We start from the raw sequence: 27,960 nt of genomic DNA on the forward strand, positions 1-27,960 counted from the left end.
GGCGTCCACTGACGTGTACCCATGAACGGCACTTAACTGATCTGTGGCCTGGAAATCAAAGACTCCAGAGAGTTAAGATGGTAAAACTGACCTTGACTGGAAGCTCCAAGGAGACCCTATCTGACCACCTATCTGTAAGTCGATCTCATTCATGTGAAAAAACCATTAGAACTATTTTTCTATCAGATATGGATGTGGAAAAGCCTTTCAGCTTAGGTGCCGTAATTTGTGAGATATATGAGCTGTGTCTGTTGCTATCATGTTTCTTTTTCATGAGTTTTTCGTCTAGTGTTTTACTGTATGATATGTATGATTTGTTTGTTGCACTAAGCTGGTACTATATCTAGATCGAGTCGTACTTGTGTGGTTTGTCGACCCTTCAGCAACACGGTAAGACCCTTAAGGACGATAGCTTAGCCTTCATACCAAGGCGTGTTGCTTAGGGGTCGTACCGTCGTACTCAAGGGTCGTATTGCTGTTGCTGAGAAACATTTATCACCATAATCAAAGTAATTATGGTTCTATATGCTCTGGTCTAGCATGTAAACCGCCCCTCTCCTTCCAGCTAATGGATCTTGGTCTGAATATCCTCAGTCAGGGCAGTTCCCCGGGGTGTCCTGCCTCCGACTGCCTGGCCAATGGCCTAAACTGCGGCGTCCATGGCAGGTCAGTAGAGGTCAAAGGTCATGTCATCAGGATCCATAAAGGATGGGCGATGCTCTGTTAGAAATACATAGAAATCACGTCTACATGTACGTTCATTGTAGAGAAAACTTTTTTACATGATTCATACAAATCAAATATTTCTATAACTCTTAATACAAATCGACATACGAGTCACAAATCTATATAATGAATGAATCATGAATTGTTTCAATTTATGTCAAAGAAAATGGATCATTCATATATATATCAGAAATATATCTATTTTCCTCTCATATGAATTGTGATTTACAGGTGCCAAGGGTCATCAAGTATTAATATCACTGCCCCTTCAACACTAGGCTCTATTACTGCTTCTCCAACACTACCCTGTACTACTGCTGCCCCCTACCCTCCCCAACATGTCTCTCTACTCTTCCCCCTCCAACAATACCCTCCACTACTTTACCTCCAACATTATGGCATCCACTACCCCCACTTCAACTATACCCTCCCCTGCCACCCCTACTACGATATCCTCCACTCTCGTCCCTCCAACTATACCCTCCAATCTCCTGCAGGTGCCAGGGGTCACCAGGCGGGCTACGGTGTGAGTGCCAGCCTGGGTGGGGGGGTGGCCAGTGTGCCACACCCACAACACCCACAAACTTCCTCCTCAACAGTTACGTCAAGTTGGCTCTCTCCTTCACCCCCCTGGCTTACACCACCTCCCTCACCCTCAGGTAGGTCTTCTAGCGTTCCTCCTGCTATGCTGGTGGCTGCTCTTGCCGCTGTTCAGCGCGAGAAAGTGAGCGAGTAGCGCAAATGGGATGAAAGGAAAATTGAATTGAAGTATGTCAAGTGGTGTTGTTGGCGTAAGAGTGACTAGGATTGCAGATGGTAGATATACCTCGTCATAGACAATCAGATCTCTTACGCCCTTTCCATATACTCCCCACCACTGGCCTGACTACCTCTCTCACCGTCCTATAAACTCCCCGAGGCAGCATCTCTCCCAACCCCAAAAGCTCTTCAGCTCTGGCCTAACTCTCATTATCATCCCGGCAGGTTCCGCACCAGGAGGGGGCGAGGGCAGTTGGTCCTGGTGTCCTCCCAACATGGACGGGACAGCTGGTCCCTGCAGCTGGTGGAGGGCCACCTGTGTGCCATTCTTCACCTCCACTCTCGATCTCATGACTCTATCTGCCTTCCCAGTGCCACCCTGACCGACGGCAGGTGGCACTCTTTATCTGCAACGAGGTATGGTGGTACTTTTGCTATTGGCACTTATAGTTCCTTCATATGGCACTTCCTTGCACTATACAAGTTGCCGTTTGGCAATGTTTCCATTTTTGGCACTTGCTATTAATGGTACTTTTTGTCTCCTACAATAAAGTTGCACTCCAAAGACACGCAAGTTCAACTCTGTTGAAATCTCTCATAACATTGTGAGCTCGTATCATTGTGAGTATCCCTCATAAAATTGTAAGAAGCTCTTAAAAAATTGTGAATAGCCATCATGACATTGTCAGAAGCCCTCAGAATACTGTAAGTATCTCTCATAACATTGTGAGAAGGCTTCATAACATGGCATCATAATTCTCGACGTGAGAAACCGAGTGAGTATTTCCTCATTATTCTCTTAACATATTTTCTGTTTCACCCTGTTTTGCCTGTGTTTCGCTTCTGTTCGTCTTCATTGTCATTTTCTATTTCAAGTTACATACGTTTGCTATGGCTTGAAAAATCAGTCTCTGTTCTCCAAAAGTATATTGTCATGGACAGATTTTCTCACTAAAGAAAATCTTTACCCTTTTTCCATTCCGTTGATCTTACATGCGTAATGAAACATTAATTACCGTGCATAAAATTTTGCCACCTGGATTTTTTATGCAAAACTTAATTGTATGTGATTAGGTAAATTTTGGGCTAATGTACATACAAACTTTTGTAAAAGATTTTCGAGTGGCAATTAATTCAGATGCTGTTCGTTAAGCACGGGATAAAAATATATATTGAAACATTTTTCCCCAGGATTGTATTTTGACCTCGACAGTTTTAAATTTGCTTTAAAAAAGTTTTCCTTTGTTTACATCACGGGATGTTTACGCTAAGCCGAGTTGCTGGTTAGGAGTTTAGATGTCACAATGACTAATTAATGTCACAGTGATTTTGATTAATGGAACTGTTCACTTTGGCAACTCTTTAAACAAACTATAGTTAATCGTTATTACAATAACAATATCATATTGTGCATTTACAAATACAATAGTAATTGCTGTTTAATGAAATATTACTAATGATGATGAGGTGTATTGAGTTAATTGCAGCTAAAGGCTTAAAAATATGTAGAGAAATACATACGACAAACACAGCGGCTATAAAGAAGCGCAGGTAGTTATGCAAAGTGTATACATATAACTGAGAGGGGGTAAATATGTAAACTGATTACTGTGATGTTAATTACGTGTGTGATTATGTGATTAGTATTTGTATTTTAAAGGGGGAGAGTTTTACACTTGTGTTATCCCGTCTCTTAACCTTGAATATATGTACCCATATGTATACACTTACATACAGACCCTAGCCTATGTCAGTTACATACGTCTGTGTGTGCATAAGTCTGTGTATGTGTGTGTGTGTGTGTGTGTGTGTGTGTGTGTGTGTGTGTGTGTGACAATACTAAAGAGAAATTCAGTACCATGGTTCGAACCTAGGTTCGGGTCGGCTTTCTTCCTGACGGTGGACGACGGAGAAGGCGACCTTTACAACGCCTCGCTGGCACTGGAGGAGAGTCATCAGCTTCTGAAGGTGGACAAACAGGAGGGCGTCCATGTGGGCGGGAAGCCTGAGTTCCTGGAGGTGGGCGTCATTAAGATCCATCACGATTACTTCCACGGTGAGCTGGAGACACGGGCGTTGGGGAGGAGGTTGGCTGATACCGTAACTGTATAAGAGAGATAGAGATAGAGATAGAGAGAGAGAGAGAGAGAGAGAGAGAGAGAGAGAGAGAGAGAGAGAGAGAGAGAGAGAGTAACATGATATGAACCTCTCTTGCGCCTCCTTCAGGATGCTTAGGTAAATCTTGAAAACTTATTGTTAGAGATATAAAACCAAGAGAGAGAGAGAGAGAGAGAGAGAGAGAGAGAGAGAGAGAGAGAGAGAGAGTAACATGATATGAACCTCTCTTGCGCCTCCTTCAGGATGCTTAGGTAAATCTTGAAAACTTATTGTTAGAGATATAAAACCAAGAGAGAGAGAGAGAGAGAGAGAGAGAGAGAGAGAGAGAGAGAGAGAGAGAGAGAGAGAGAGACCAGTATGTAATCATCCCATCCTTCGTCTCCCCCAAGGATGTATAGATGACCTTCGGATCTCTGGACGGAGTGTACCGTTGCCCCCGACCGTCAACAGCACGGTCTGGGGCCAGGCCAGCGTGTTCCAGGGCGTGGAGTCTGGATGCGGTGCCCCCCCAGCCTGTGCCAACGTCTCCTGCAGAACGCCCCTGACTTGCCTCGACACTTGGAAATCCTACCAATGCGGGTTGGTATCTTACCATCCCATAGGATAGTACCCTGGATGCCTTCTCTAGTATACTTTCGAAACTCTATACCCATACCTGTTTCTCAACCTACTACAGATCTGTCTTCTGCGGGAATTATTTGCTTACGTCTTGAGCTATACAGAATTTTTTTTCAAAATAATCACTCAAAGTTAGGTAGAAAATCGTGAGCAAGTAACACACACACACACACACCCTACTATACATATCTAGTCCTTCGCAACACATAACTCTCTTTCTCTAACTTCACACCCATTTATGCAAATTAGATTCTGACAGTTACGCATCTTTTGGTGGAATTAGCTTTCCAGAGCTAAAGTTGTTTACCCCATTGCCACAGGTTGGCGAGGAACGATTGCATTCATAAAAGGGTCATCCATCTTTTATTTCATGTTTGCAGCTGAAGAGCCAGTGCACCTAAAAGTCATAATGTTGTGAATATCATAAGACAAACACCTCTCATACTCACAGCCAGAATATCTCCTTAATTCATCAAATCTTTTATGTATTTACAGCACACGTCTGGTGCTTAGTGCCGCTAAGCTAGCTGTGAATTCTAGCTAAAGCCTTTGTGTCTTGAGGTATGAGCGTAAGTTTACCTGTCGTTGTTGTTTGTGTTCAGATGTGGTGAGGGTCGAGTGGCGAGCAGCACCGGGTCGACCTGTGAAGACCAGGACGAGTGTGTGTGGCGACCCTGTCTCAATGGAGGCACTTGCTTCAACTCCCAACCAGGCGAGTCTCTTCCACCTTACTATGCTGGCCCGCTCCAGGCCACCCTACTCACCCTGGCACGCTTATGGTCGCTCACTTCTGCTGGCTTGTTCCGGGCAATCCACACAGGTACCACTTCTGTTGACCTGCGTTCCCCTGAGGGATATATCCTACTGCTGACCCGTGGTATCCTTTGGAGCCTACGAAATATCCAAAGCAAATCTATTCGTGAGGAAATCTCTAACTATTCTGTATTTCAAGCTAATGCGTTCAAAAGGAGAGGTCAATTATACGCACAAAATATCTAACATAATAACTGCCTGTTTGTTCTTGACCAATGGGTGAACAGATATACTGTACGAGAGAGAAATATTATAACTTGAAGGGTTTCGGTAGTCAGTGGTACCGACCAACCTTGTTCTAAGTTTTCTGAGAAAAGGCTACAGCCGTTTTCTATGTTAGGTAACGATTTTCATAGTTCTTTACGAATTTCGTAATATGGCGAGTAAGGTTATGGATTTTTCAACATTATTCTGTGACGAAATTCACTATCTGCCATAACGGATTATGAATTTCGATATCCTGTGACAGGTTACGAGTGTGTGTGTCCAGCTGGGTTCAGTGGACAGCACTGTCATCTACCAGACGTCGGGGAGACTTCGCTAAAGTTGCCACTCGGTGTATTGGTAACAATCGTCGTGTGGTGTACTGTCTTACTCCGTGAGTACATACTATTTCTAAGAGTCTATTATCTTAGTTATTCTTACTTCTTCTATCCAATAAGTACTTCTGAAAGCTATAGATACAATTCTCTGATACTTCTATCCAATCATTACCTCTGAGAGTTCAGTGGAATGTTATAGTTAGCTGTATAGTACTTCTGTTTTATAACTCTCTCTGAAAGTTCATTAACCATATAGCTACAGGTCTATAGTACTTCAGAAAGCTCATTACTCTAACAGATATAGCTGTATAGTTCTTGTATCCAATAAGAACCTACGAAAGGTCAGTTTTTCTCTTTTTATGACTAGTTCTATGATGCTTCTGTCTAGTGGCTAAATAGAGGAAAGATAAGTGGTTCCTGAAATACAAGTTGAAAGACAGTAGATACTGAAGCCACATATCATACATTAGTAGTATACACAGTCAGCTATTACAAAAGAATCCATTAATTCAAAAATAAGACATATCTAATTAGCTAAAAGTTAGGGAAAGTTAGGGAACCAATGGAAGGGACAAATAATTATTTCTTCCCTTCCCTTACAGTACTGTTGTGCGCCTTCTTGCTGCACCAGCACCACCGTCGCTCCACCCTACGCAGAGGTGGCGGCGCCCCAGGAAAGGACAGCAGCGCCCCCTCTAAGGAAACAGTGTCGTCGGCGGGGGCCTGCGGCCGAACGCCTAACCTGCTGGAGCTACAGCTCTTGAAGCCGCCAGGAGCAAACGGGACTCAACCGTCGTGGACGAAGAATCCCAACATTGCAGGTAAGTGACCTCCCATTCCTCCTCCTCCAAGTAGGAAAGCCTCCCTGGGTACCGGCAGGTACGTACTGTTACATCTGTTGTCGCTTGAGCCAACACCACTTTTGGTGTCACCATCTTCCATTTCTTCAGATGCAGCCCTGATAATCTTTTACGTTGTTTACCCTTTATGATTTACCCTTATGTGTGCTGACAAGTTACTCGGTATGATGCAGGTGTCTGAAGTCCTCTCTCAGATGTTTTGAGACAATATTAACGTTATATGACTATTGTAACTCCATGTCAACGAAGGAATAGAATTAGCTGTAATCAATCTTAATTTTGGCATGGATGAAATCCCCGTGAGAGATCTTAATACATTTCTATCAGTGTAATCTTAGTAAGTTCTCACTCAATGAATTCTTTTCAAATTTTCGAAATATGATTTTCACATAGTATCATACTTACCTAGAGTGTTGGTTCCCAGTTTTGTCCGATGATTATTTACATTTGGTGAAACATCATTAAAGTCTTCCCTTGACTACGAGCCAGACTACGCTGAAACTTCATGTGTTGTTGTTTCGGATCAAGGTTCGAATGGTTCCAGGAGAATTGAAAGACCTCTATTATAATTTCTGTGAGATTTACCTATCTGACTGTCATTTGTGTCGATATAGGGGTACCATAATCGATTATTTTAAATCAGTATCATATTTATAAGAAATATACAGAAAAAATAGAAAAGAAATCTCAGAAATATCTTTACATTTATCCAAAGATGCCAAACGATCTTGTTCTGCGGGGAATCGCGTGCTGGAATTCTCTCCAATCACAGTGTTTTTTTCACCAGATCCTAGGAACAAACTCTTGTTTTTCACAGTACATCGTTGTAAAATTCAATCCTTTTACATGCATTGCATAGGTTTTTGTCTACTTTCTTCATAACATTATAACGTACGACGGAAACAGAATTCGTACATGAAATTCCCATATGGAAAATCCGTGTTTTTCATGATATATGATTTCGATGTTATTATCTATTACCTTTTACATATTAGTGTCGTCAGAATGCGGGGAAATGTAATCATCCTGCTGAAGGATTTAATGAATAACACAAAGGATATCAACTCGTGATTGAAATACCCTCAGCAAGTACGTTATGTAAGAACTTTGTCCAGAGTTTCATACGACTCTCTTTCCCCAGATGTGGACGTTCTTCAGGTGGAGGTCGCCTCCTTAACCAGCAGTCCGGGCAGGGTCCAAGGCATGCCCTTGCCCCATCACCAGCAGCAGAAAGGTGAAGGGCAAGACTCGGAAACCAGAGAACTCAGCGAAAGAAAACGACGAACAAGCAGAGGACACGTGGACAACCCTCCTGCTGGAGATGACCTCAGGAACTATGCCTACGAGGGCGAAGGTTCCTCTCCTGGATCTCTGTCCTCGTGTGAGTTTAATAAGAAAGGCAGAAATGCCCATCTACTTGTTATTTCGGCAAGATCTTCCCCTGAGGAAAGGCTAGCGCGTTTTCCAACCGTGTGCCCTGTATCACAATACTCTTTCACCACGCACACTGCATAGTGGTGTATTTCGAGTTTATCTGGAACTGTTTTAAGCCATTTATCCAGGCTTCTTTTGAAGGTTACAGGGAAAGAGCGAGTGATAGAGGATGTATAACACACAAAGGATGAGGAAGGAAATGAGAGAGAGAGAGAGAGAGAGAGAGAGAGAGAGAGAGAGAGAGAGAGAGAGAGAGAGAGAGAGAGAGAGAGAGAGTTGAGACACAAGACGTGGCTATCAAGGCAAGCAAATTATGATGGGGTCCGTTTCCTTTTGTATATATTGTTTACATACATAATCTCTGAATGATTTTACAGGTCTGGAGAGTTGCAGTGGCAGCGCTAAGTTCCTAGGTGGTTTCCGTGACGTAGCTCAAATAGTTGAGTCCTGACACGTGGTTGGTTCGTGTTCCAGCCAATCAGCGGCAGCGATAGAAGACAGCACGACAGTCACTTCAAAATATACACCAGAACCGTCACTTCCAACGATAATTCATACTCCCATCGAGCCAGAGAGGGATGGTATTCTCTCCACCTTATCATCCAGTCCACTCGCTCATCAGATCAGAGAAAGATCAACGACACATCTTACAGATCATATGACCGCACCTCTAGATACAGTGGAGTTGGAACTTTCCTGTGTCTCCTCAAAAACATGTTGCTGATCGATTCAAACTGTGAGGATTCCTCATCCATAGCAATCTTGAATCCCTCACTCCAACCACTTACAGACAGGTCAATGGCAATGCTCCTCCTACAATCCAGAGCCATCCCTAAAGATATGCCCGAGCCCCCAGCGTGCCTTTCTTAGAGTTCATAATGGCAAAGGGCACCGAAGTGTTGTGTCCAAGCAAAAAGAAAAAAATCTTCGGTATATTTTGTTTTTATTCCCACTATTGCCCGTGATTTTTAAAGTTTTACAAATCACTGTTTTCCAAACCAGTTTTTAAATTTAACATAATGATTATATATATATATATATATATATATATATATATATATATATATATATATATATATATATATATATATATATATATATATATTACACTGAAATATACTTTTCACATAATCATTTCCATCACTTCGTAAATTGCAGTTTGTTAGAAAAGAGATGCAACAAATCTTTGTGTTGTTGACAAGATAGCAGGTCGACCTAGAGTGGTCTAGCACCATTTGCAAATTACATGACTATTCTGATGCCAGAAATATGTATTCAGGCTAGGTATTATTGTCAAACAACAGAAGACAAGCTATACAATTAGTAACCCCTACCAGATTTTGCAAGGTATGACTGGACCCAATGATATAATCAAAGTGTAGCACTTTGTGTTAGAAAAAGTGTATATAGTATTAATGTTATGGCAACAATACTAAACGTTACCACGATTTAACTTGTGTGAAGACTTCCCTTCAATAACAAGTACTTGTAAATGTTTACATTGTCCGACACAATTTATGGACAGACGTTTGCTACAGACAGTATTGCCATTTACAGTTGGTAAAATACACCTGCAGGGTAAAGAGAGACATACGAAAGGATTTTCTTATTCATATAACTGTCTGGAGTGAATATGACTGTTGTAAGGCCATGAGTGCGATGATTAGACTGTCCAAGTATGGGGATTGATTGTTCTGTTACGTTTTGGTTGGTTAGAATAACATCATATATATATATATATATATATATATATATATATATATATATATATATATATATATATACAAAAGAAATGCGAACAGCATCAGGAGGAGCCAACAGCCCTGAACTACAAGGTCTAGACGTAAGTTTTCCATTTTTCTAAAACTCATTAACAAAATAAATTTACTGTTGTTAGAAAATCTGTTTTCCTTCCCTAACTGGTGACAAAGAAGACCCACTTAACTCAGATTTGTGATAGCGTTGATGATGATGATGCTTTTATTTCTTGTCATGTACACTCTCCCAAAAAAGTATCATCCCCTGGGGAATAAAGTTTCAGCCCGAGGGGCTGATACTTTTTGGGGAGTGTACGTAACAGTAGAATACCCAAGGAACGATCATAAGACTCTGGGAAACTACCAACAGCTTATTTGTCAATACTTAAGCAAAAGTAGCGGTCTTCTACCCTCAGGATTACACCATCAATGCAATCGTCGCCCATTTCCTTGCAAATGCACAGAACTTCATGACAAACCATCATCATCAAAGAAATAAAAAGCTTAACCATGCCTCACACTCGAGCAAACTATATGCTCTCGCTTTTCCCTAACAAACACAACAGTGACAAAACATATTTCCACTGTTATGATTCGACAACCACTACTCAACCACCCTATTCCATAATTCCAGTCTTAAATTTCACTCCATCAGACACACGCATCTAAAACAACACTCCCCAGACAAGTACGTCTGTGTTCTGGACACCACCCGTCTCTCCAGGATTACAAGCAACAGTTCAATATATCATAAGATCCCTTGTGTGCAAGATGAAACGTTTATACTGATGGCACGGAACACTTCATTCCGTAGTCGAACTACACTCCCCCGACATGAACACACATCGTCACTGTGCACTTCATCTGTGGTCCCGCCAGGTGAACGTGATCAGCTTCCTGAGCGTTTCGAGAACCTCATAAAAGGGGTATCCTGAGAATGGAAGGTAAGCAGATATAAAACTGTGATTCAGTATACCAATAAATTTTGTGCCAGTATCTAGTGGTAGGAATGATGAATTTTTCTCTTCGCAGTAACATCCATAATGATTTCTAAAAAGCAAAGATATGGAATTATAATGCAAGTGATTTAGTGCTGATGTGACTTTGAAGAGTTTATGATTTTTGTTCCTCTCAACACACACACATACACACACACACACACACACACACACACGCTCGCGCGCGCGCATTTCAACATCACTTCAGGCAAAGAAGACACGTAAAGAAAAAACCTCCCAATATTTTATTAGTCATACAGGTTTTAGAAAAATACAAAAAGGCGCATCCAACCACTCGTGACTGTTCCCATTCTCTCTTGGACATCAGCTTTCATCCTTCTTATTCATTTTCTTTGATGAGAGTAGAATCTTTTGTTCCTTATAGCACTTTAATGATCTTTTAGTTTCATGTTCTTCAACTTACAACTCTCTAATGATGGTATGGGTTGATATTCTTCAAATTACAGCTCTAATGATGATCTAGTTCTTGCTTTTCAACTCACAACTCTCTAATGATGATCTTGGCTCATGTTCTTTACTCACAACTCTCTAATGATGTGCTAGGTTCACGTATTTTATCTCAAAACTCTAATGGTTAGCTTCATGTTCTTTAACTCATAACTTTAATGATTTTGGTTGTTTAAAACAAAACTTTCTCCTTCACAAGCTGTGTGACAATCGTGGTTCTATGATTTTCCATATTGAAGATAATTTTTTGTCCATGCAGTTACCACAAAAATGGTCTTTTATGCTAGTCTCTCTGTATCTCTTTTTCTAACTCATATTACTTATGTGCTGTAGGGAAAAGCTTTTTCGGCCCCAAAGTTGGTCGAGAGGCATCGTTCTTGTAAGTTCTTAACTGTGAGCAAATAAGACCTCAAAATCTACATTTTCTTGACTCTTAATTTTCAAGTGGCAATCGAATTTTAGCTGCAAGTGGTAAGGAGTTATCCTCTTTCTTTCCTTGTCTTACAAACTCAGTTCCCGTACGACCAAGTATTAAAGACACAATAGTTCATCTTGTCATCATCCTGGTATAGATTCAATTCCTTTTTTTTACATTCCTATGAATACCATTCTCACAGCTTATCTTTCACTACCTTTCACAGGTCACTGTTTTTAGATACAATAAGCAGTACAATTTTCACTGTTAGGCCCGTTCCTACATTTCTTTAAAGTCAGTTTGCAATACAGCAGCATGACTTTTACTGCTTAGTCTTTATATTCCACATGTCACTGCTTCTGTTATGCTCAATGCCAAGAGGAAAATGGCACTCTAACTCCTAGCACTTTCTCAGGTCCCACTTCACATATCATCATATTTCTGGTAATTCAAAGCCGAGAGAAAAGAGCAAATTGACGTCTTATATCAAAAAATTTATACACAGAGGAACAAATAAGAGCTGACACAGGCGATCATGCGATATGGCAACATAGTTTCTTTTATAGTAGTTCCACGATATGGAAAGTGAAGAGAAATTGTCCATGAAATAATTATTATGGATGGAAAGATAATATGGCCCTTGCCACTCCAGGTGACCTGTTTCTGGCTCCAGAGAGAGAGAGAGAGAGAGAAAGATAGAGAGTTCAGATTCAGAGGTGAGAGATAGAGACAGGGATCAAAAGAGATAGTGTGTCTTTGCAGCGCTTGATTAAGAGAGAAAAAGATTTATATATTTTGTAAATCAGTTATTGAGATCCATTCTTGCTAATATCGATCACAGAAGAGAGACTCCAGCATCACCAGGATATTCTGTCCCTACGGTCAACACCGTCAACAAAGCTAACATTTGTCCCGCAAGGCACTGAGTGTTTGGTCGGGTGCTAGCCTGGATCTTGGCTCCGTGGAGAGAGAGTTCCTCTGAGGCCATCGTTCAAGGACTTCCCACTGGGGTACTTCGTGGACGCCGTTGGCGAAGTGGCGCTATCTTTCAAAGTGCTGGACTTGGCTATGGCTGGCGCTGGCTGGCTGGGCTGGGAGTTCCCATTGGTGTGTCAGGACTCTAGCATGTGCGCCACCTCTCGGAAGCCGTCCAAGAACTTAGCGCTGCCGCTGCAGCTCTCCAGACCTGCGAAGTTATGGACACTGAGAGGGGTAAACAAAGCGTCTGTCAAAACTACACAAAGCCAACAAAAGAACACCTGATTCGGCAATCACTACAGATCCAGGTTCTCCTGGAATCTTTCAGTTGCTTAAATGACTAGCACTCTCGCTGAATTATTAGTTCGATAAACTGACATAATATCTTGATTTATCTTTGATCAAAGGTGTAACGTAATGTTTCGTCCTTTGTTTATATTATGAGTTGAATGCGCCAAATTCGACTTTTATCTTATTGCTTTCCATCCAATTTGTAATGCAATAACCTTTATGACCTCTTCGCTAGTCATGTACGGCAAAGTCTTTACTAAGTCCTCCATCGATGATCTATCACTTTGTTACCAATGAAAGAATAAATCTCATCTCCCTCAATAAATACAGGTCATTTGTTATGCTTCTTTCTCTGCCATCCAGAGTCCACAAATATATCATCATTGATTAGACACACATTCGCAACTATTGCTCATCTCTTCCAGAACGATAGCTGAAAACAAGAAAAAGCTTGTTGCGTTATGATGCAAGAACTCTGATGTCTATGGCTCAAACATTTGCAAAACTTTGCATAATGGAATCAACAGAAGGTTAGTCATAAGACCTGACGCTTACAAGAGGAGAGTGATCCAGGGGAGGAACCTTCACCTTCGTAGGCATAGTTTCTTAGGTCGTCCCCGGCAGGAGTGTTGCCCGAACCACCCCTGCTACCTCTGTTCTCCTTCCCTGTCTTCTGCCTTCCCCCTCCTCCTCCTCCTTCACCTTTGCCTCCTCCATGATCGAGTTCCAGGCCCTCGGTTGGGGGAGCCGGTGCGCCGCACCGCTTCTGTTCCTCCATGCTGCTTGTCTCCGAGGCGGCGTCGATCTGAAGAACGTCCACGTCTAGAGGAAAGAAGGGACAACAACATTCATTATGCCATAAGAAAACGGGGAATTAACGTAGGTAAGGTGATTAATAAACTAAGGTTTGAGAGAGAAGCACTGATGAATATGGCAATGAGGTTACCTGCGATGTTGGGGTTCTTCGTCCATGGTGGTTGAGTTCCGTTTGCTCCAGGAGGTTTCAAGAGCTGCAACTCCAATAGGTTAGGCGTTCGGCCACCGGCCCCCGTTGACGACACAGGTTCCTTACAGGGGGCGTTACTGTGCTTCCCTGGGGCGCCGCCCCCACGGCGTAAAGTGGAGCGACGGTGGTGCTGATGCAGCAGGAAAGCGCACAGCAGTACTGTAAGAAAGGGAGGATATCATATATGCTTCAGTGTCCCCACTGTCACAGAAAATGTACTTTCTAAAGGGTTGGATTCCATATGACAGGCTGAAAAAAAAGAAAAAAAGATACTTCTCATATGATACTAACAGAAGAGAAAAGTGCACCACACCACTATCGCCACCAGAGCAGTCAGGGAGAGTTTTAGCGAAGTCTCCCCTACGTCCGGCAGATGACAATGCTGTCCACTGAACCCAACTGGACACACACACACGTAACCTGTCACAGGGAATAATGAAATTCGTTTCACATTATTCTGAAACACGTAAGCTTTTCCAAACAACGAGGAAATTCATATCAAAGCAAGGCTCAAGAAATTTCTAAATTTTCGCATGAAATAAAGAACTTTGTAACCCATTAAGAAAACGAACAAATTTGTAGCTCATCACAGAAAACGGGTCAATTGGTTGATAATAATGTTAACTATGGAAGATTTATATGCTCTCGATGTGCTTTTTTGATTTATGATAGTCTTATTCATGCACCTATTTATTTCCTTCAGACTCTTATGATGCTATAAATGGCAGCGAACACTACATGTATGCCCACATGTAAGATGTGTATCTATTTCCATTAGCATGTTTGATGGGACAAATGCAGAAGATATCGATTCAGAGTAAGCTTATTACAGTTTTTGACATTTTAACTTCATTAGTGGCTATAATTTACGCAGAAGTTGATTCTTTGATTTTCTTAAAGAAAGATTCTCTGGTCCAGATACTAGGAATCTCTCTGACGATAAGAGCAGGAGTATACCTAAGCCTTAATTTCAACGGCCCAGAAAGGATTTGCATTCATATAGTCATACTCTAAATATAATTGTACTCTCATTAGTTTCAGAAATAATGCATCTTCAATAAACTACAATTTATCGTTACTAGTTTGGCCCACTAAGGACCTACAGGTCAGCAGTGGGTGACCAGAAAAGGGCCAGAAGTAGGCAAGCAGGGGTGGGGGCCAGGAGCGGGCTAGCAGGAGTAAGGTTGAGGAGACTCGCCTGGTTGGGAGTTGAAGCAAGTGCCTCCATTGAGACAGGGTCGCCACACACACTCGTCCTGGTCCTCACAGGTCGACCCGGTGCTGCTCGCCACTCGACCCTCACCGCATCTGAACACAAACAATAACGACAATTAAACTTACGCTTATACCTCAAGACACAAACGCTTCAGCAGAATTACTGGACAGGGAAATAGATTTCCGCGCCTGAAAAAAGACTTGGACAATGAAACAGTGATAAGCAAACATTATAAGCAACACACAGTAAAAGTACGTTGGCGACATTTCTAGAAAAAGAATAGATTTTTGCTGGCCTTCGTCTAAGGTAAGAGATGCGAGATATATCTATACTGACCTTTGTCTAAGGCTAAAAATATCTCTCCTGACCTTCGTCTCAGGTTAGTGACGTCTTTTCTGGTCTATGTCTAGAGATACCTTTATTTACCCTTGTCTAAGGCTTGAGGTGCCTTTATTGGCCTTCGTGTGAAGTTCGAGATACTCTTAGAAAAATAAAGAACAGATCTTGTATAGATCAAGTCACTAGTAGTGTCGGATACCAACCCGCAACGGTAGGATTTCCAAGTGTCGAGGCAAGTCAGGGGCGTTCTGCAGGAGACGTTGGCACAGGCTGGGGGGGCACCGCATCCAGACTCCACGCCCTGGAACACGCTGGCCTGGCCCCAGACCGTGCTGTTGACGGTCGGGGGCAACGGTACACTCCGTCCAGAGATCCGAAGGTCATCTATACATCCTAAAGGAGACACAGAAGCAAGAGTTGATAATGTACTGATTTCTCTTTCTCGATACAATTATAACGCTAACACAAAGGAATCATTTATAACTTGGTTACTTATGTTGACTTAGCCTGATCTAATCGTAATGAGGATAATTGATACCTTACATATAATGGTCAAGTTCGGGATCTGTGTATCTATTTCCTGTCAAGGAAAATTTATATTCATTACTAGTTCTTCAGTTGATTCGTGATAGAAGGAAGTGTAGTATAGATAAGGGTTTGGTGAATTGAGAGTGCAGTAAAGATGTCCCTTGTCATGACTCATACTCTTCAAAACAAAGGCGAATAGTGTCGAGGAATTGGTGAAGATGAGAGAGAAGTGGTAATGGCCTTCGAACTGACTCGGAGAGTTAAGGTTAAAAGTAAGTGGTGTTGAGGTATGGTAAAGATGTAGTTTAGCAAAGACGTAAGTATAGTGAAGATAGGGACGTAGTGAAAATGGCCTTTGACCTGACCCAAAAATTAATCATTTGTTAGATTTGATGCCGGCTGAAGAAACTTGTAAGCAGTAATACTCATCAGAGTTTTGTGTTGTATGAGTAAAGACGATATCAGCATCATATGCAGCCATGGGAGGGACCTCATGCATCACCCACCATCATAGTAATCACTGTGGAGGTCCAGCATGGCTGCTCCGACGTACTCCGGAGAGCCTCCCACGTATATTTCACCTTCGAGGTCAACTTTCATGAGCTGTCGTCCCTCTAGTGCCATGGAGGCGTTGTAGAGGTCGCCGTCGCCGTCGTCCACCGCCAGGAAAGTCGCCGAGCCGTACCTGCGATTTGTCGTTCAGTCGAAAGGAACGTTGATACTTAGGATTCGGGAAAATATATGTCGTCTTTGGACAATTTCAAAATAGAAAAGACAAGTTTAGACGTTTGAAAATAATGGAGGATAAATATCATAATGCCATAGGTTGTCATTACTTTGAGGCAACCAAGTTCATTGTCATATAGATACTGGAACTACAGTTACCAATGGCAAAAGTGCCACAATACCTCGCTGCGGAGACGGAGTGCCACCTGCCGTCAGTAAGTTTAGCACTGGGGAGGCAGATGGAGTCCGGGGGTCGAGGGTGGAGGCCCAAGATGGCACACAGGTGGCCCTCCACCAACTGTAGAGACCAGCTGTCCTGTCCATGTTGGGACGATATCAGAACCAGCTGCCCTCGCCCCTTCCTGGTGCGCAGCCTGGTGGCATCATACGAAGAGGAGAATCAGGCCAGGACTGGAGAGCTTACAATGTAGGGAGAGAGGCAGTTAGGCCAGTAGCGAAGAGCTGAAAGGGTGTGGATATAGCATGAGCAAAAGGATGCCTCAGTCTTAGGAACGTCGACCGAAAATAAAAAATATTGCCTTTGAAATAAAAAGAAAATCACAACGGAGAATAATTTTGAACAGAGAAACACAGCCCGTGAGAACGGCTGCGAAAATGATACATGGAGTATAGAAAGAGGGAACAAGTATCCAAGAAGATACAGCAGAAAGCCTAGAAGACCTACCTGAGGGTGAGGGAGGTGGTGTAAGCCAGGGGAGTGAAGGAGAGAGCCAACTTGACGTAACTGTTGAGGAGGAAGTTTGTGGGTGTTGTGGGTGTGGCACACTGGCCACCCCCCCACCCAGGCTGGCACTCACACCGTAGCCCGCTTGGTGACCCCTGGCACCTGCAGGAGATTGGAGGGTATAGTTGGAGGGACGAGAGTGGAGGGTAGTGTTGAAGGGGCTGCAGTGGAGGGTATAATAGGAGGGGTGGTGGTACAGTGTATCGTTGGAAAGTCAGTTGTGGAGGCCACTATTGAAGGGACGGTGGTAGAGAGTATTGTTGTAGTTGGTTTTGGAGGGTTTTGCTGGAAGGTCAGTGACAGGCTTTGTTAGAGGAGTAGTAACGGAGACATTAGTTGGACGAGTAGTAGACACTTGGTAAAGGGGACAGAACCAGAGTCCACTGTTGGGATCTGTAATGGAGACCTTTATTTGAGAAGCAAGAAGTTTCAGTGTTAGAGACTGAATAGCATACGCATATATACATACACACCGATACACACGGAAATACAGACACACGCAAACTTTGATATATACGTACACATGAATGTGCACAACCAGAGAGACATTTGTATACATACGGGCCTCCCTGGCAAAGCGGTTAGCATTAGTGATCATAAGTTAGCATAAGCAAGCTCGGGTCGGACCCATGTGAGGTCAAAATTTGGGCATGGCAGTCGACCCACAACCAACCAAGGTGTTCAAGCCTTTCCTTGAAGCCGGTCGATAAATGGTTACCTGGCTATGGCTGGGGTGTGTGCATACCCACTTAAAAGTAAAGACATAGTACATATGCACAACGTTAAGAGGCGGTGCAACACGCGTGTAAAACTCTCCTCGCAATACTAATAGCAATCACAAACATATAAACTCAAATATACAATGACACAATCACATACACAAACACAAACGAACATGTATACATGCGTCAAAGTGTGAAGCTCAGGAAAAAAAGATGGTGGAGGATAACTGAAGCACATCAGGTACACAGCATAAGAGCATATACTGGAATACTGAAAAGCAGTTTCTTTCTATCACTTCAAAATTTTCCTGTGCCCAAAGTAGAGAAACGCACAACCAGTTTGCATCTGTTTGTTAGGCTGAGATACACACCCACACAGCCAAGCCTCCTCCCTGGCGTATATTCTTGCAAGACGCTGTGCAATTAATGGAAAGTTATGAGTTCCTTATGATTAAAGATTCTTGTTGAAGGCACGTCGGTGTTCATGGTTGAGGAGCCAACAATAATCACATGGACATATGATCCTTCAATTAATCAGACCCACAGAAGTTCATGAAAAAGAATTCTCGGGTGTATGAATCATTTTTTAAAGATGTGATAAATTCTTTCTTCTAAGAATATTCTTCGTTACGAGGACGCAGGAATATAAGGAGGTTAGCCTCTCTCCTCAGGCGAGGTGGGTCATGCAAGGCAGCCGGAGAAGAGCAGGGAGACCCCCTCCTTATCTTTCTCCTTCAGGAGATGACGAAGAACTACGCATGGAATCAGTGGGTCTAGCATGGAAGAAGGAGGCTTCACCACTTGTGAGATGGTATTCCTCTGCACTCTAGCAGGACGGGGTTGAGCTGAGTGCTGGGGGAAGGGTAGGAACTTCAGTGTTCAACGACAGAGAGGCTCTTCACCAAGGTTCTTCATGTTCTTTCTTTTTTTTCTTTTTTTCCACACTTGGGATTTTTTTTCGTATTCTACTTCACTTTGTCTCATCTCAGGGCCTCGAGTGGCCATGACAAGTTTACTCTTCAACACACGACTTGTATAGATCTTTCTTGTTTTAGGTAAATCAGAACAATTACATCTTTCGACATTAACGTTACTCAATAATGTCAGAAGAAACTTATCTTCTGCATTCAGCCATTAAGTCATTCCAGAATGTATGGATGCACTTACGCCAGAGAACTAACCACAGCAAAGTTTGTATCTCTCTGATCATCTTATCAGTGAATTTGAGATGTAGGAAATGATACCGATATGAAACCTTGTATTAACGTCAGAGTTGCTTTTCTTAGGCTATGAAGCTGAGGCTTCTTTTGTAATTTTAAGATTTTCTGCTTTTTGACATTAAATGGTCTTAAGGGAACAGATGGTGAAGAACTGACTTCGAAAAGAAATGCAAAGTACTTAATGCACTAGGATAAGCTGGTCCCCCCAAAATATGGCAAAAATTTTGTAATTTTAAGATTTTCTGCTTTTTGACATTAAATGGTCTTAAGGGAACAGATGGTGAAGAACTGACTTCGAAAAGAAATGCAAAGTACTTAATGCACTAGGATAAGCTGGTCCCCCCAAAATATGGCACAAGACATATAAACAGAGACTGGCTTCACCTGTTGTCTCATGCACACACCTGTTATCCCCCCTCCCCCCCACACAAACCTGTTGGGTGCAGCAAATACATATATACCCTTGTGGGACCCATCAAACACACACGCACGTCTGCTCACCTTTTACAACACATGCGAAAGCGTCACTCACCTGCCGTGAACACCGCAGTTTAGGCGGCTAGCGAGGCAGTCTGTCGCAGAACATCCTGGCGAACTGCCCTGACTAAGGACGTTTTGGCCAAGGTCTACTAACTGCAGCCAGAAGGGAGAGATGGAAGGTATTAGTGAAACTTCAAGCTTCTTTCTAAAAGGAATGGTTTATAAATACCCATTTGTATCTAAGTTATACCTATATATTTTCAAAATCAAGTAGCAGGCTCTTATATCATAATCTACATAATATTTTTCCTCTGCTGCTTCATTTATCTACCTTAAATCACTTTTTTCATCAAATACAATTTTTTTCCAGAAGGCCATTACTTAACCTTATATCAGTTTCTTTATCAAAGAAAAGTTTTTAGAAATTTTCCCAACCCATTAATCAACATCCAGTTACTATCCCTATCAAAGAACAGGTTCTCTTCAAGAAATTACGTAACCTTAAATTTATCACTTAATTAAACAATAAATCATAATTTCCTCAAATCACCTTTTTGTCTCAATCATATTAACTTTACAACTTTTTTGAGGTAAGGACTGCATTAGATACGTTATTCAATGGGAAATTCTATGAAACAGAATTTGATCTAGACTTGAAATTCATCGAAATAAGTAGTAAGGATATGGTATAAAAATAGCTTTTGTCTTTGTCTTTCTGCTTTTTGTTATTGTTGTTGTTGTTGTTGTTGTTTGTCTGAAGTATGACCCCAGCCGCCCACTCACCTGTCCGTTGACTCTCAGATTTCTGATACACCCACTTAGGCTTGGTGGGCGTGGCACAACCACGTTGTCGGCGTGGTTCCAGGCACCCATCCCGCCCACCTGAAGAGGTCCGCCCGTGTTAAGGACTCGGGCGGGCCGCGGAAGTCTGGCTGCTCCCCGACATGTGTGGGCGTCTGGGAGTGTGGTGTGGTCGTGGTCAGCGGTGGCTGTGGGCGGCCCTTCGAGGCTGCCGCCCGCACACAAGTCCACGATCATCTCCACCAGCTGGATGGCGCGGGACGTTTGGGGAAAGACAGATGCGGATTATCCCTACTGACGATTTCATAGTGTTATTTCTGGATCACAGGGAAATTAGGAGTGTCTCATCAAAATGTTTTTACCCGAAAATATGTTACCTGCAGCCATGAGGAAAGCAATGACGATGAATGAGATGTTGAGGTTGTTGTGAGGGAGGGGAGAGAGCTTGAGGAAGCCAGTGAGGGGCAGTTAGTCGTTTGGGGTGTTATGAGGTAGAGGACGTGCAGAAGCCAATTAAGGACAATTAGTTGGTGTATCTATGAGGGGAAGAGCATGAGGACACCAATAAGGGACAGTGAGTTGGTGAGATTGTTATAAGGCGGAGAACCTGATGAAGGAGGGGACGTGCAACTCACCTCGTCCCTCCAGATGAGGTCGATTCTGTGCCACATGTCGTCGGCCAGGGAGTAAGAGGCGTTCAGGGCCAGGGTGACAGGGCCGGCCCCAAGGTCCAGCAGGAGGTAAGGCCGTCCTTGACGTAGCTCCAGCAGCAGCAGATCTCTGACAGCGGACTCCAGACCCTGAAGCTCCGGTCCTGAGTAGAGCAGGGTCGCTGTCCCCGACCGGGTCAGCACCTCCAGGCTGACCTGAGCCTCGTCACAAGGCGGGATGGGCGGCACCCAAGCCCACCCGCCCACTGGAGAGGCCGCTGTCCCACCTCCACCCTCACCAGCCACGCCCACCTGCCCGCCCACGCCACCCTCGAACTGCCTGGCGACGACCTTACAGCGAGACCCCCAAGTTCCGTAAGGACAGATGCACCTGTAGAGGAAATGACCTTATAGCAAGTGCTAGGGACAACTGTGGTGATAAACTGTGAAATTCATAAAATGATTGGTAATGTATTACAACTGAAAAACTGAAAACTGATACTCTATATAAAAAGATGGAGACGCTGTGAGGAATTGAACTGATCACTAGCAATTTCATAAAAATGTATGAGGCACAGGTGTGTGAGTAAAATACATCTGTACAGCTGTTCAGCTCACCTAGTGCTGGTGACTGTGACCATACACCTGTCTCCGATGAGGTAGGTATATGGCCTACCTGGAAACCTGTACAACTCACCTGGTGCCGGTGGGTGCCGGCACACACCTGCCACCGTTGAGACAGGTGTGTGGGGTACATGTGGTGTGGTCTGGGAAGGCAGTGCTGCCAGCACAACCACAGCGGTTGCCCAGCCTGATTGTGGGGCCGACCAAGGCTGACGTCTTGGCATCCACTAGGGCCAAACTTTCACTCACCCTTACCCAACACCCGCCCACACACCGACCCCACCCGTGGACTGCCTCCTGGATTGTCTCTTCACACCTGACTACGCCCACTTCTCGTATGACGACACCCAGGGCCTTCCTCAACTAATATAAGGGAAAATAAAATACAATCTTAGTCATGAATGTTATTCGTCGTGACGAACATTACTTGATCCCTCAAAACAAGTATAACTAGAAAGGGCAACATCCACAGCGAATACTGTATGTCTCCTTCCGCATTCCCCTTAAATATCTTTAGGCCAAAAGTTATCAGCGTGGATTTGTGGCATCAGAAACTATTTTGGTAACATATGAAGTCTAAATAGGTCTAGAAATTCTCATGAAAGAATTTCTGGGGGTTTTCATCAAAGTTACATACCTACCACTTTCCAAGTCAATCGGTCCAAATATGTTGCTGTGTTGATGACAATCGGAAATTAGAAAATGAGCATGATATAGAATGAAAATAACAGAAAGCAGAGCAAAATCAATAGGTCTTCTTTCCAGTGGCTGGCGACATAGTAAGCGTATGAGACTAACATTCGCTAACGTAACTGGAAAAGATAACAGGGACCAAATCATTCGGGCAATGTCTTCCTGTGATAAATTTTGGTAGTTTGACTTCTGACCTCATAAAATCTTTCAAAAGACGTAAATCATTAATTCAAAATATGGGGCTATAGAGTAATGAACGAAGGTGCATGCTTACCAAGGCTCAAATGAATGGCCTAGAAATAAAGATATAGTGCTCTGTTGTTGACTCTTCGTCAAAAAGACAAATACATTAAAGGAAGCGTACCTGAAAATGAGAGCACTTTTCTACCAAAGCAAAATGCCTCAATGTCTACCACGACGTTGGAACATTTCCTATCCAATATATACCTTAATTACCACACCGAAAAATGAGTAGTAATTTACATGCAAATTTGCCTTAAAACACCTGAGCTCTGCGTTTGAAGGCATCGTGAAGCCTCAGCTCCTCTTACATTCGCGCCCCAGAACCCAGTGAAAAGGATAAGAGGTTGATCATTTTTTCCTGCCTTTACTCAAGGCTTTATCTAGAGATGACAAAGGCTTTTCAGCCGGAGACAGAAAACTAAGCAGGTGTTTGCTTATCCGAAATTCATTTTATTCATTTCTTATGAGGATGAACCATGAGCTCTACACATGAAATATTCCGGTCAAGAATGAATTTTTTTTTTTTCTTTTTTTTTTTTATACTTTGTCGCTGTCTCCCGCGTTTGCGAGGTAGCGCAAGGAAACAGACGAAAGAAATGGCCCAACCCCCCCCCCCCCATACACATGTACATACACACGTCCACACACGCAAATATACATACCTACACAGCTTTCCATGGTTTACCCCAGACGCTTCACATGCCTTGATTCAATCCACTGACAGCACGTCAAACCCTGTATACCACATCGCTCCAATTCACTCTATTCCTTGCCCTCCTTTCACCCTCCTGCATGTTCAGGCCCCGATCACACAAAATCTTTTTCACTCCATCTTTCCACCTCCAATTTGGTCTCCCTCTTCTCCTCGTTCCCTCCACCTCCGACACATATATCCTCTTGGTCAATCTTTCCTCACTCATTCTCTCCATGTGCCCAAACCATTTCAAAACACCCTCTTCTGCTCTCTCAACCACGCTCTTTTTATTTCCACACATCTCTCTTACCCTTACGTTACTTACTCGATCAAACCACCTCACACCACACATTGTCCTCAAACATCTCATTTCCAGCACATCCATCCTCCTGCGCACAACTCTATCCATAGCCCACGCCTCGCAACCATACAACATTGTTGGAACCACTATTCCTTCAAACATACCCATTTTTGCTTTCCGAGATAATGTTCTCGACTTCCACACATTTTTCAAGGCTCCCAAAATTTTCGCCCCCTCCCCCACCCTATGATCCACTTCCGCTTCCATGGTTCCATCCGCTGACAGATCCACTCCCAGATATCTAAAACACTTCACTTCCTCCAGTTATTCTCCATTCAAACTCACCTCCCAATTGACTTGACCCTCAACCCTACTGTACCTAATAACCTTGCTCTTATTCACATTTACTCTTAACTTTCTTCTTCCACACACTTTACCAAACTCAGTCACCAGCTTCTGCAGTTTCTCACATGAATCAGCCACCAGCGCTGTATCATCAGCGAACAACAACTGACTCACTTCCCAAGCTCTCTCATCCCCAACAGACTTCATACTTGCCCCTCTTTCCAGGACTCTTGCATTTACCTCCCTAACAACCCCATCCATAAACAAATTAAACAACCATGGAGACATCACACACCCCTGCCGCAAACCTACATTCACTGAGAACCAATCACTTTCCTCTCTTCCTACACGTACACATGCCTTACATCCTCGATAAAAACTTTTCACTGCTTCTAACAACTTGCCTCCCACACCATATATTCTTAATACCTTCCACAGAGCATCTCTATCAACTCTATCATATGCCTTCTCCAGATCCATAAATGCTACATACAAATCCATTTGCTTTTCTAAGTATTTCTCACATACATTCTTCAAAGCAAACACCTGATCCACACATCCTCTACCACTTCTGAAACCACACTGCTCTTCCCCAATCTGATGCTCTGTACATGCCTTCACCCTCTCAATCAATACCCTCCCATATAATTTACCAGGAATACTCAACAAACTTATACCTCTGTAATTTGAGCACTCACTCTTATCCCCTTTGCCTCTGTACAATGGCACTATGCACGCATTCCGCCAATCCTCAGGCACCTCACCATGAGTCATACATACATTAAATAACCTTACCAACCAGTCAACAATACAGTCACCCCCTTTTTTAATAAATTCCACTGCAATACCATCCAAACCTGCTGCCTTGCCGGCTTTCATCTTCCGCAAAGCTTTTACTACCTCTTCTCGGTTTACCAAATCATTTTCCCTAACCCTCTCACTTTGCACAAATATTGTGTAAGCAAATATTGTGTTGGATAAACTGTTCAGGGGATAAAGTAGCAAGCTAGAAAACAATTTGATTCTAAGATTAGGCATAATCACATTTCAGTTCTTTTTTTGATTTATAGTTTACAAGAGGTGGTTTAAGAAACGTAATGAATAATAAAACTATTGTTTGGGGCAGTAAAAAGGGTCTGCAATCTATTTCTCAAAAGTAGATTAAGAGATCTGACAAATCACCTCATCTTTCCTATGCAGGAGGATGTGGTCCAGGTTGGCGACACCGGGAGATACTAGCCACACACGAGATAACGGAGGCATAGGGGTGTGCGTGGATGTTGACATTGTCTGCCCTTCCACCTGCTGCAGAGATACCGTCCGCACGCCTGTAGCGCGCCCCGCCACCCACCCATGAACAACCGACTCAAGGTGAGTCAGTGTCGATACGCCTTCCTGTGGTGCATATGAAAATATTGAGAGGGTGTGCTCTTTGCGAATGAGCTTCTCATATCGTTTATGAAGAAATGTATAATGAAATTGTTTATAATTATTGTCGGAAGATTAATACTTTCACCCTCCCTCCCTCCCTCTCTCTGACCTCTTTCTTCACCAAATTGTAGGGATCAGCCTCCAGCACGATGGGGGTGGCGTATGTGACCTCATAGGGGCTGATGGACTTAACCTCAACTGTGACGTTGGCTCCGACCCCATATTGACCCTGGCTGGCGTCGTTAACCTTGAAACCCAGCTCATACCTGCGGAGAGAAGGTTATTAGGTTCAGTAGGGTTGAGGGACAAGTAAATTGGGAGGTTACTTTGAGTGGAGAATAACTGGAGGAAGTGAAGTGTTTCGGATATCTGGGAGTGGATTTAGCAGCGGATGGAACCATGGAAGCAGAAGTGAGTCACAGGGCGGGGGAGGGAGCACAGGTTCTGGGAGCGTTGAAGAATGTGTGGAAGGCGAGAACGTTATCTCGGAGAGCAAAAATGGGTATGTTTGAAGGAATAGTGGTTGCAAAAATGTTATATAGTTGTGAGGCATGGGCTATAGGTAGGGTTATGCGGAGGAGGGTGGATGTGTTGGAAATGAGATGTTTGAGGACAATATGTGGTATGAGGTGGTTTGATCGAGTAAGTAATGAAAGCAAAGAGAGAGGTCTGGTAATAAAAACAGTGTGGTTGAGAGAGCAGAAGAGGGTGTGTTGAAATGGTTTGGTCACATGGAAAGAATGAGTGAGGAGAGATTGACAGAGAGGATATATGTGTCAAAGGTGGAGGGAACGAGAAGTGGGAGACTAAATTGGAGGTGGAAGGATGGAGTGGAAAAAATTTTGAGCGATCGGGGCCTGAACATACAGGAGGGTGAAAGGTGTGCAAGGAATAGAGTGAATTGGAAGATGTGGTATACCGGGGTCGACGTGCTGTCAGTGGATTGAACCAGGGAATATGAAGCGTCTGGGGTAAACCATGGAAAGCCTTGTGGAGCCTGGATGTGGAAAGGGAGTTGTGGTTTCGGTGCATTACACATGACAGCTAGAGACTGAGTGTGAACGAATGTGGCCTTTGCTGTCTTTTCCTAGCAATACCTCGCGCGCACGCGGAAGGAAGGGGGGGTGCCATTTCATGTGGGGCGAGGTGGCAGAGGGAATGGATGAAGGCAGCATGTATGAATATGTACATGTGTAATATATATATATATATATATATATATATATATATATATATATATATATATATATATATATATATATATATATATATATATATATATATATATATATATATATATATATATATATATATATATATATATATATATATATATATATATATATATATATATATATATATGTGTGTATATATATATATATATATATATATATATATATATATATCTTTTTTATACTATTCGCCATTTCCCGCATTAGCGAGGTAGCGTTAAGAACAGAGGACTGGGCCTTTGAGGGAATAACCTCACCTGGCTCCCTTCTCTGTTCCTTCTTTTGAAAAATTAAAAAAAAATGAGAGGGGAGGATTTCCAGCCCCCCGCTCCCTTCCCTTTTAGTTGCCTTCTACAACACGCAGGGAATACGTGGGAAGTATTCTTTCTCCCCTATCCCCAGGGATAATATATATATATATGTTTGAAGGAATAGTGGTTCCAACAATGTTGTATGGTCGCGAGGCGTGGGCTATGGATAGAGTTGTGCGCAGGAGGATGGATGTGCTGGAAATGAGATGTTTGAGGACAATGTGTGGTGTGAGGTGGTTTGATCGAGTGAGTAACGTAAGGGTAAGAGAGATGTGTGGAAATAAAAAGAGCGTGGTTGAGAGAGCAGAAGAGGGTGTTTTGAAGTGGTTTGGGCACATGGAGAGGATGAGTGAGGAAAGATTGACCAAGAGGATATATGTGTCGGAGGTGGAGGGAACAAGGAGAAGAGGGAGACCAAATTGGAGGTGGAAAGATGGAGTGAAAAAGATTTTGTGTGATCGGGGCCTGAACATGCAGGAGGGTGAAAGGAGGGCAAGGAATAGAGTGAATTGGAGCGATGTGGTATACCGGGGTTGACGTGCTGTCAGTGGATTGAAGCAAGGCATGTGAAGCGTCTGGGGTAAACCATGGAAAGCTGTGTAGGTATGTATATTTGCGTGTGTGGACGTATGTATATACATGTGTATGGGGGGGGGGCCATTTCTTTCGTCTGTTTCCTTGCGCTACCTCGCAAACGCGGGAGACAGCGACAAAGTATAATAATATATAATAATAAATAAATATATATATATATATATATATATATATATATATATATATATATATGGGCGTTTATGTATATACATGTTTATATGGGTTAGTTGGGCCATTCTTTCGTCTGTTTCCTTGCGCAACGAGAGTTAGACTTCGTCAAGC

General features: G+C 43.0%; 2 protein-coding genes across 7 annotated transcripts in view; one reads left to right on the forward strand and one right to left on the reverse strand.

Moving 5' to 3' along the window:
- The window catches only part of LOC139748113 (putative neural-cadherin 2), a 184,275-nt gene extending 174,627 nt beyond the window's left edge, over positions 1–9,648 (forward strand). For 5 of the 6 annotated variants that reach the window (XM_071660770.1, XM_071660771.1, XM_071660772.1 and 2 more), the window contains 10 exons: positions 566–666; positions 1,224–1,385; positions 1,711–1,902; positions 3,360–3,541; positions 3,993–4,182; positions 4,824–5,041; positions 5,504–5,632; positions 6,179–6,397; positions 7,578–7,817; positions 8,248–9,648. In XM_071660770.1, coding sequence (XP_071516871.1) covers positions 566–666; positions 1,224–1,385; positions 1,711–1,902; positions 3,360–3,541; positions 3,993–4,182; positions 4,824–5,041; positions 5,504–5,632; positions 6,179–6,397; positions 7,578–7,817; positions 8,248–8,321 — 1,707 coding nt within the window. In that variant the 3' untranslated portion in view covers positions 8,322–9,648. The remainder of the gene's footprint in view (positions 1–565; positions 667–1,223; positions 1,386–1,710; positions 1,903–3,359; positions 3,542–3,992; positions 4,183–4,823; positions 5,042–5,503; positions 5,633–6,178; positions 6,398–7,577; positions 7,818–8,247) is intronic. The other variant, XM_071660774.1, reaches the window with a different exon arrangement.
- A 1,217-nt stretch (positions 9,649–10,865) lies between these two features.
- Positions 10,866–27,960, reverse strand: part of LOC139748037 (putative neural-cadherin 2) — a 77,087-nt gene continuing 59,992 nt past the window's right edge. The window contains exons 16-30 of the mRNA XM_071660603.1: positions 25,651–25,807; positions 25,293–25,505; positions 21,908–22,197; positions 21,196–21,601; positions 20,543–20,806; positions 19,812–19,912; positions 17,278–17,439; positions 16,775–16,966; positions 16,373–16,551; positions 15,542–15,731; positions 14,982–15,091; positions 14,075–14,203; positions 13,724–13,942; positions 13,333–13,599; positions 10,866–12,694 (exon numbers count right to left, since the gene is read on the reverse strand). Of these exons, the coding sequence (XP_071516704.1) occupies positions 12,621–12,694; positions 13,333–13,599; positions 13,724–13,942; positions 14,075–14,203; positions 14,982–15,091; positions 15,542–15,731; positions 16,373–16,551; positions 16,775–16,966; positions 17,278–17,439; positions 19,812–19,912; positions 20,543–20,806; positions 21,196–21,601; positions 21,908–22,197; positions 25,293–25,505; positions 25,651–25,807 (2,953 nt within the window). The 3' untranslated portion in view covers positions 10,866–12,620. The remainder of the gene's footprint in view (positions 12,695–13,332; positions 13,600–13,723; positions 13,943–14,074; positions 14,204–14,981; positions 15,092–15,541; positions 15,732–16,372; positions 16,552–16,774; positions 16,967–17,277; positions 17,440–19,811; positions 19,913–20,542; positions 20,807–21,195; positions 21,602–21,907; positions 22,198–25,292; positions 25,506–25,650; positions 25,808–27,960) is intronic.

Source organism: Panulirus ornatus, chromosome 72 (genome assembly GCF_036320965.1).
Source record: "Panulirus ornatus isolate Po-2019 chromosome 72, ASM3632096v1, whole genome shotgun sequence".
NCBI classification, from domain to species: Eukaryota; Metazoa; Arthropoda; class Malacostraca; order Decapoda; family Palinuridae; genus Panulirus; species Panulirus ornatus.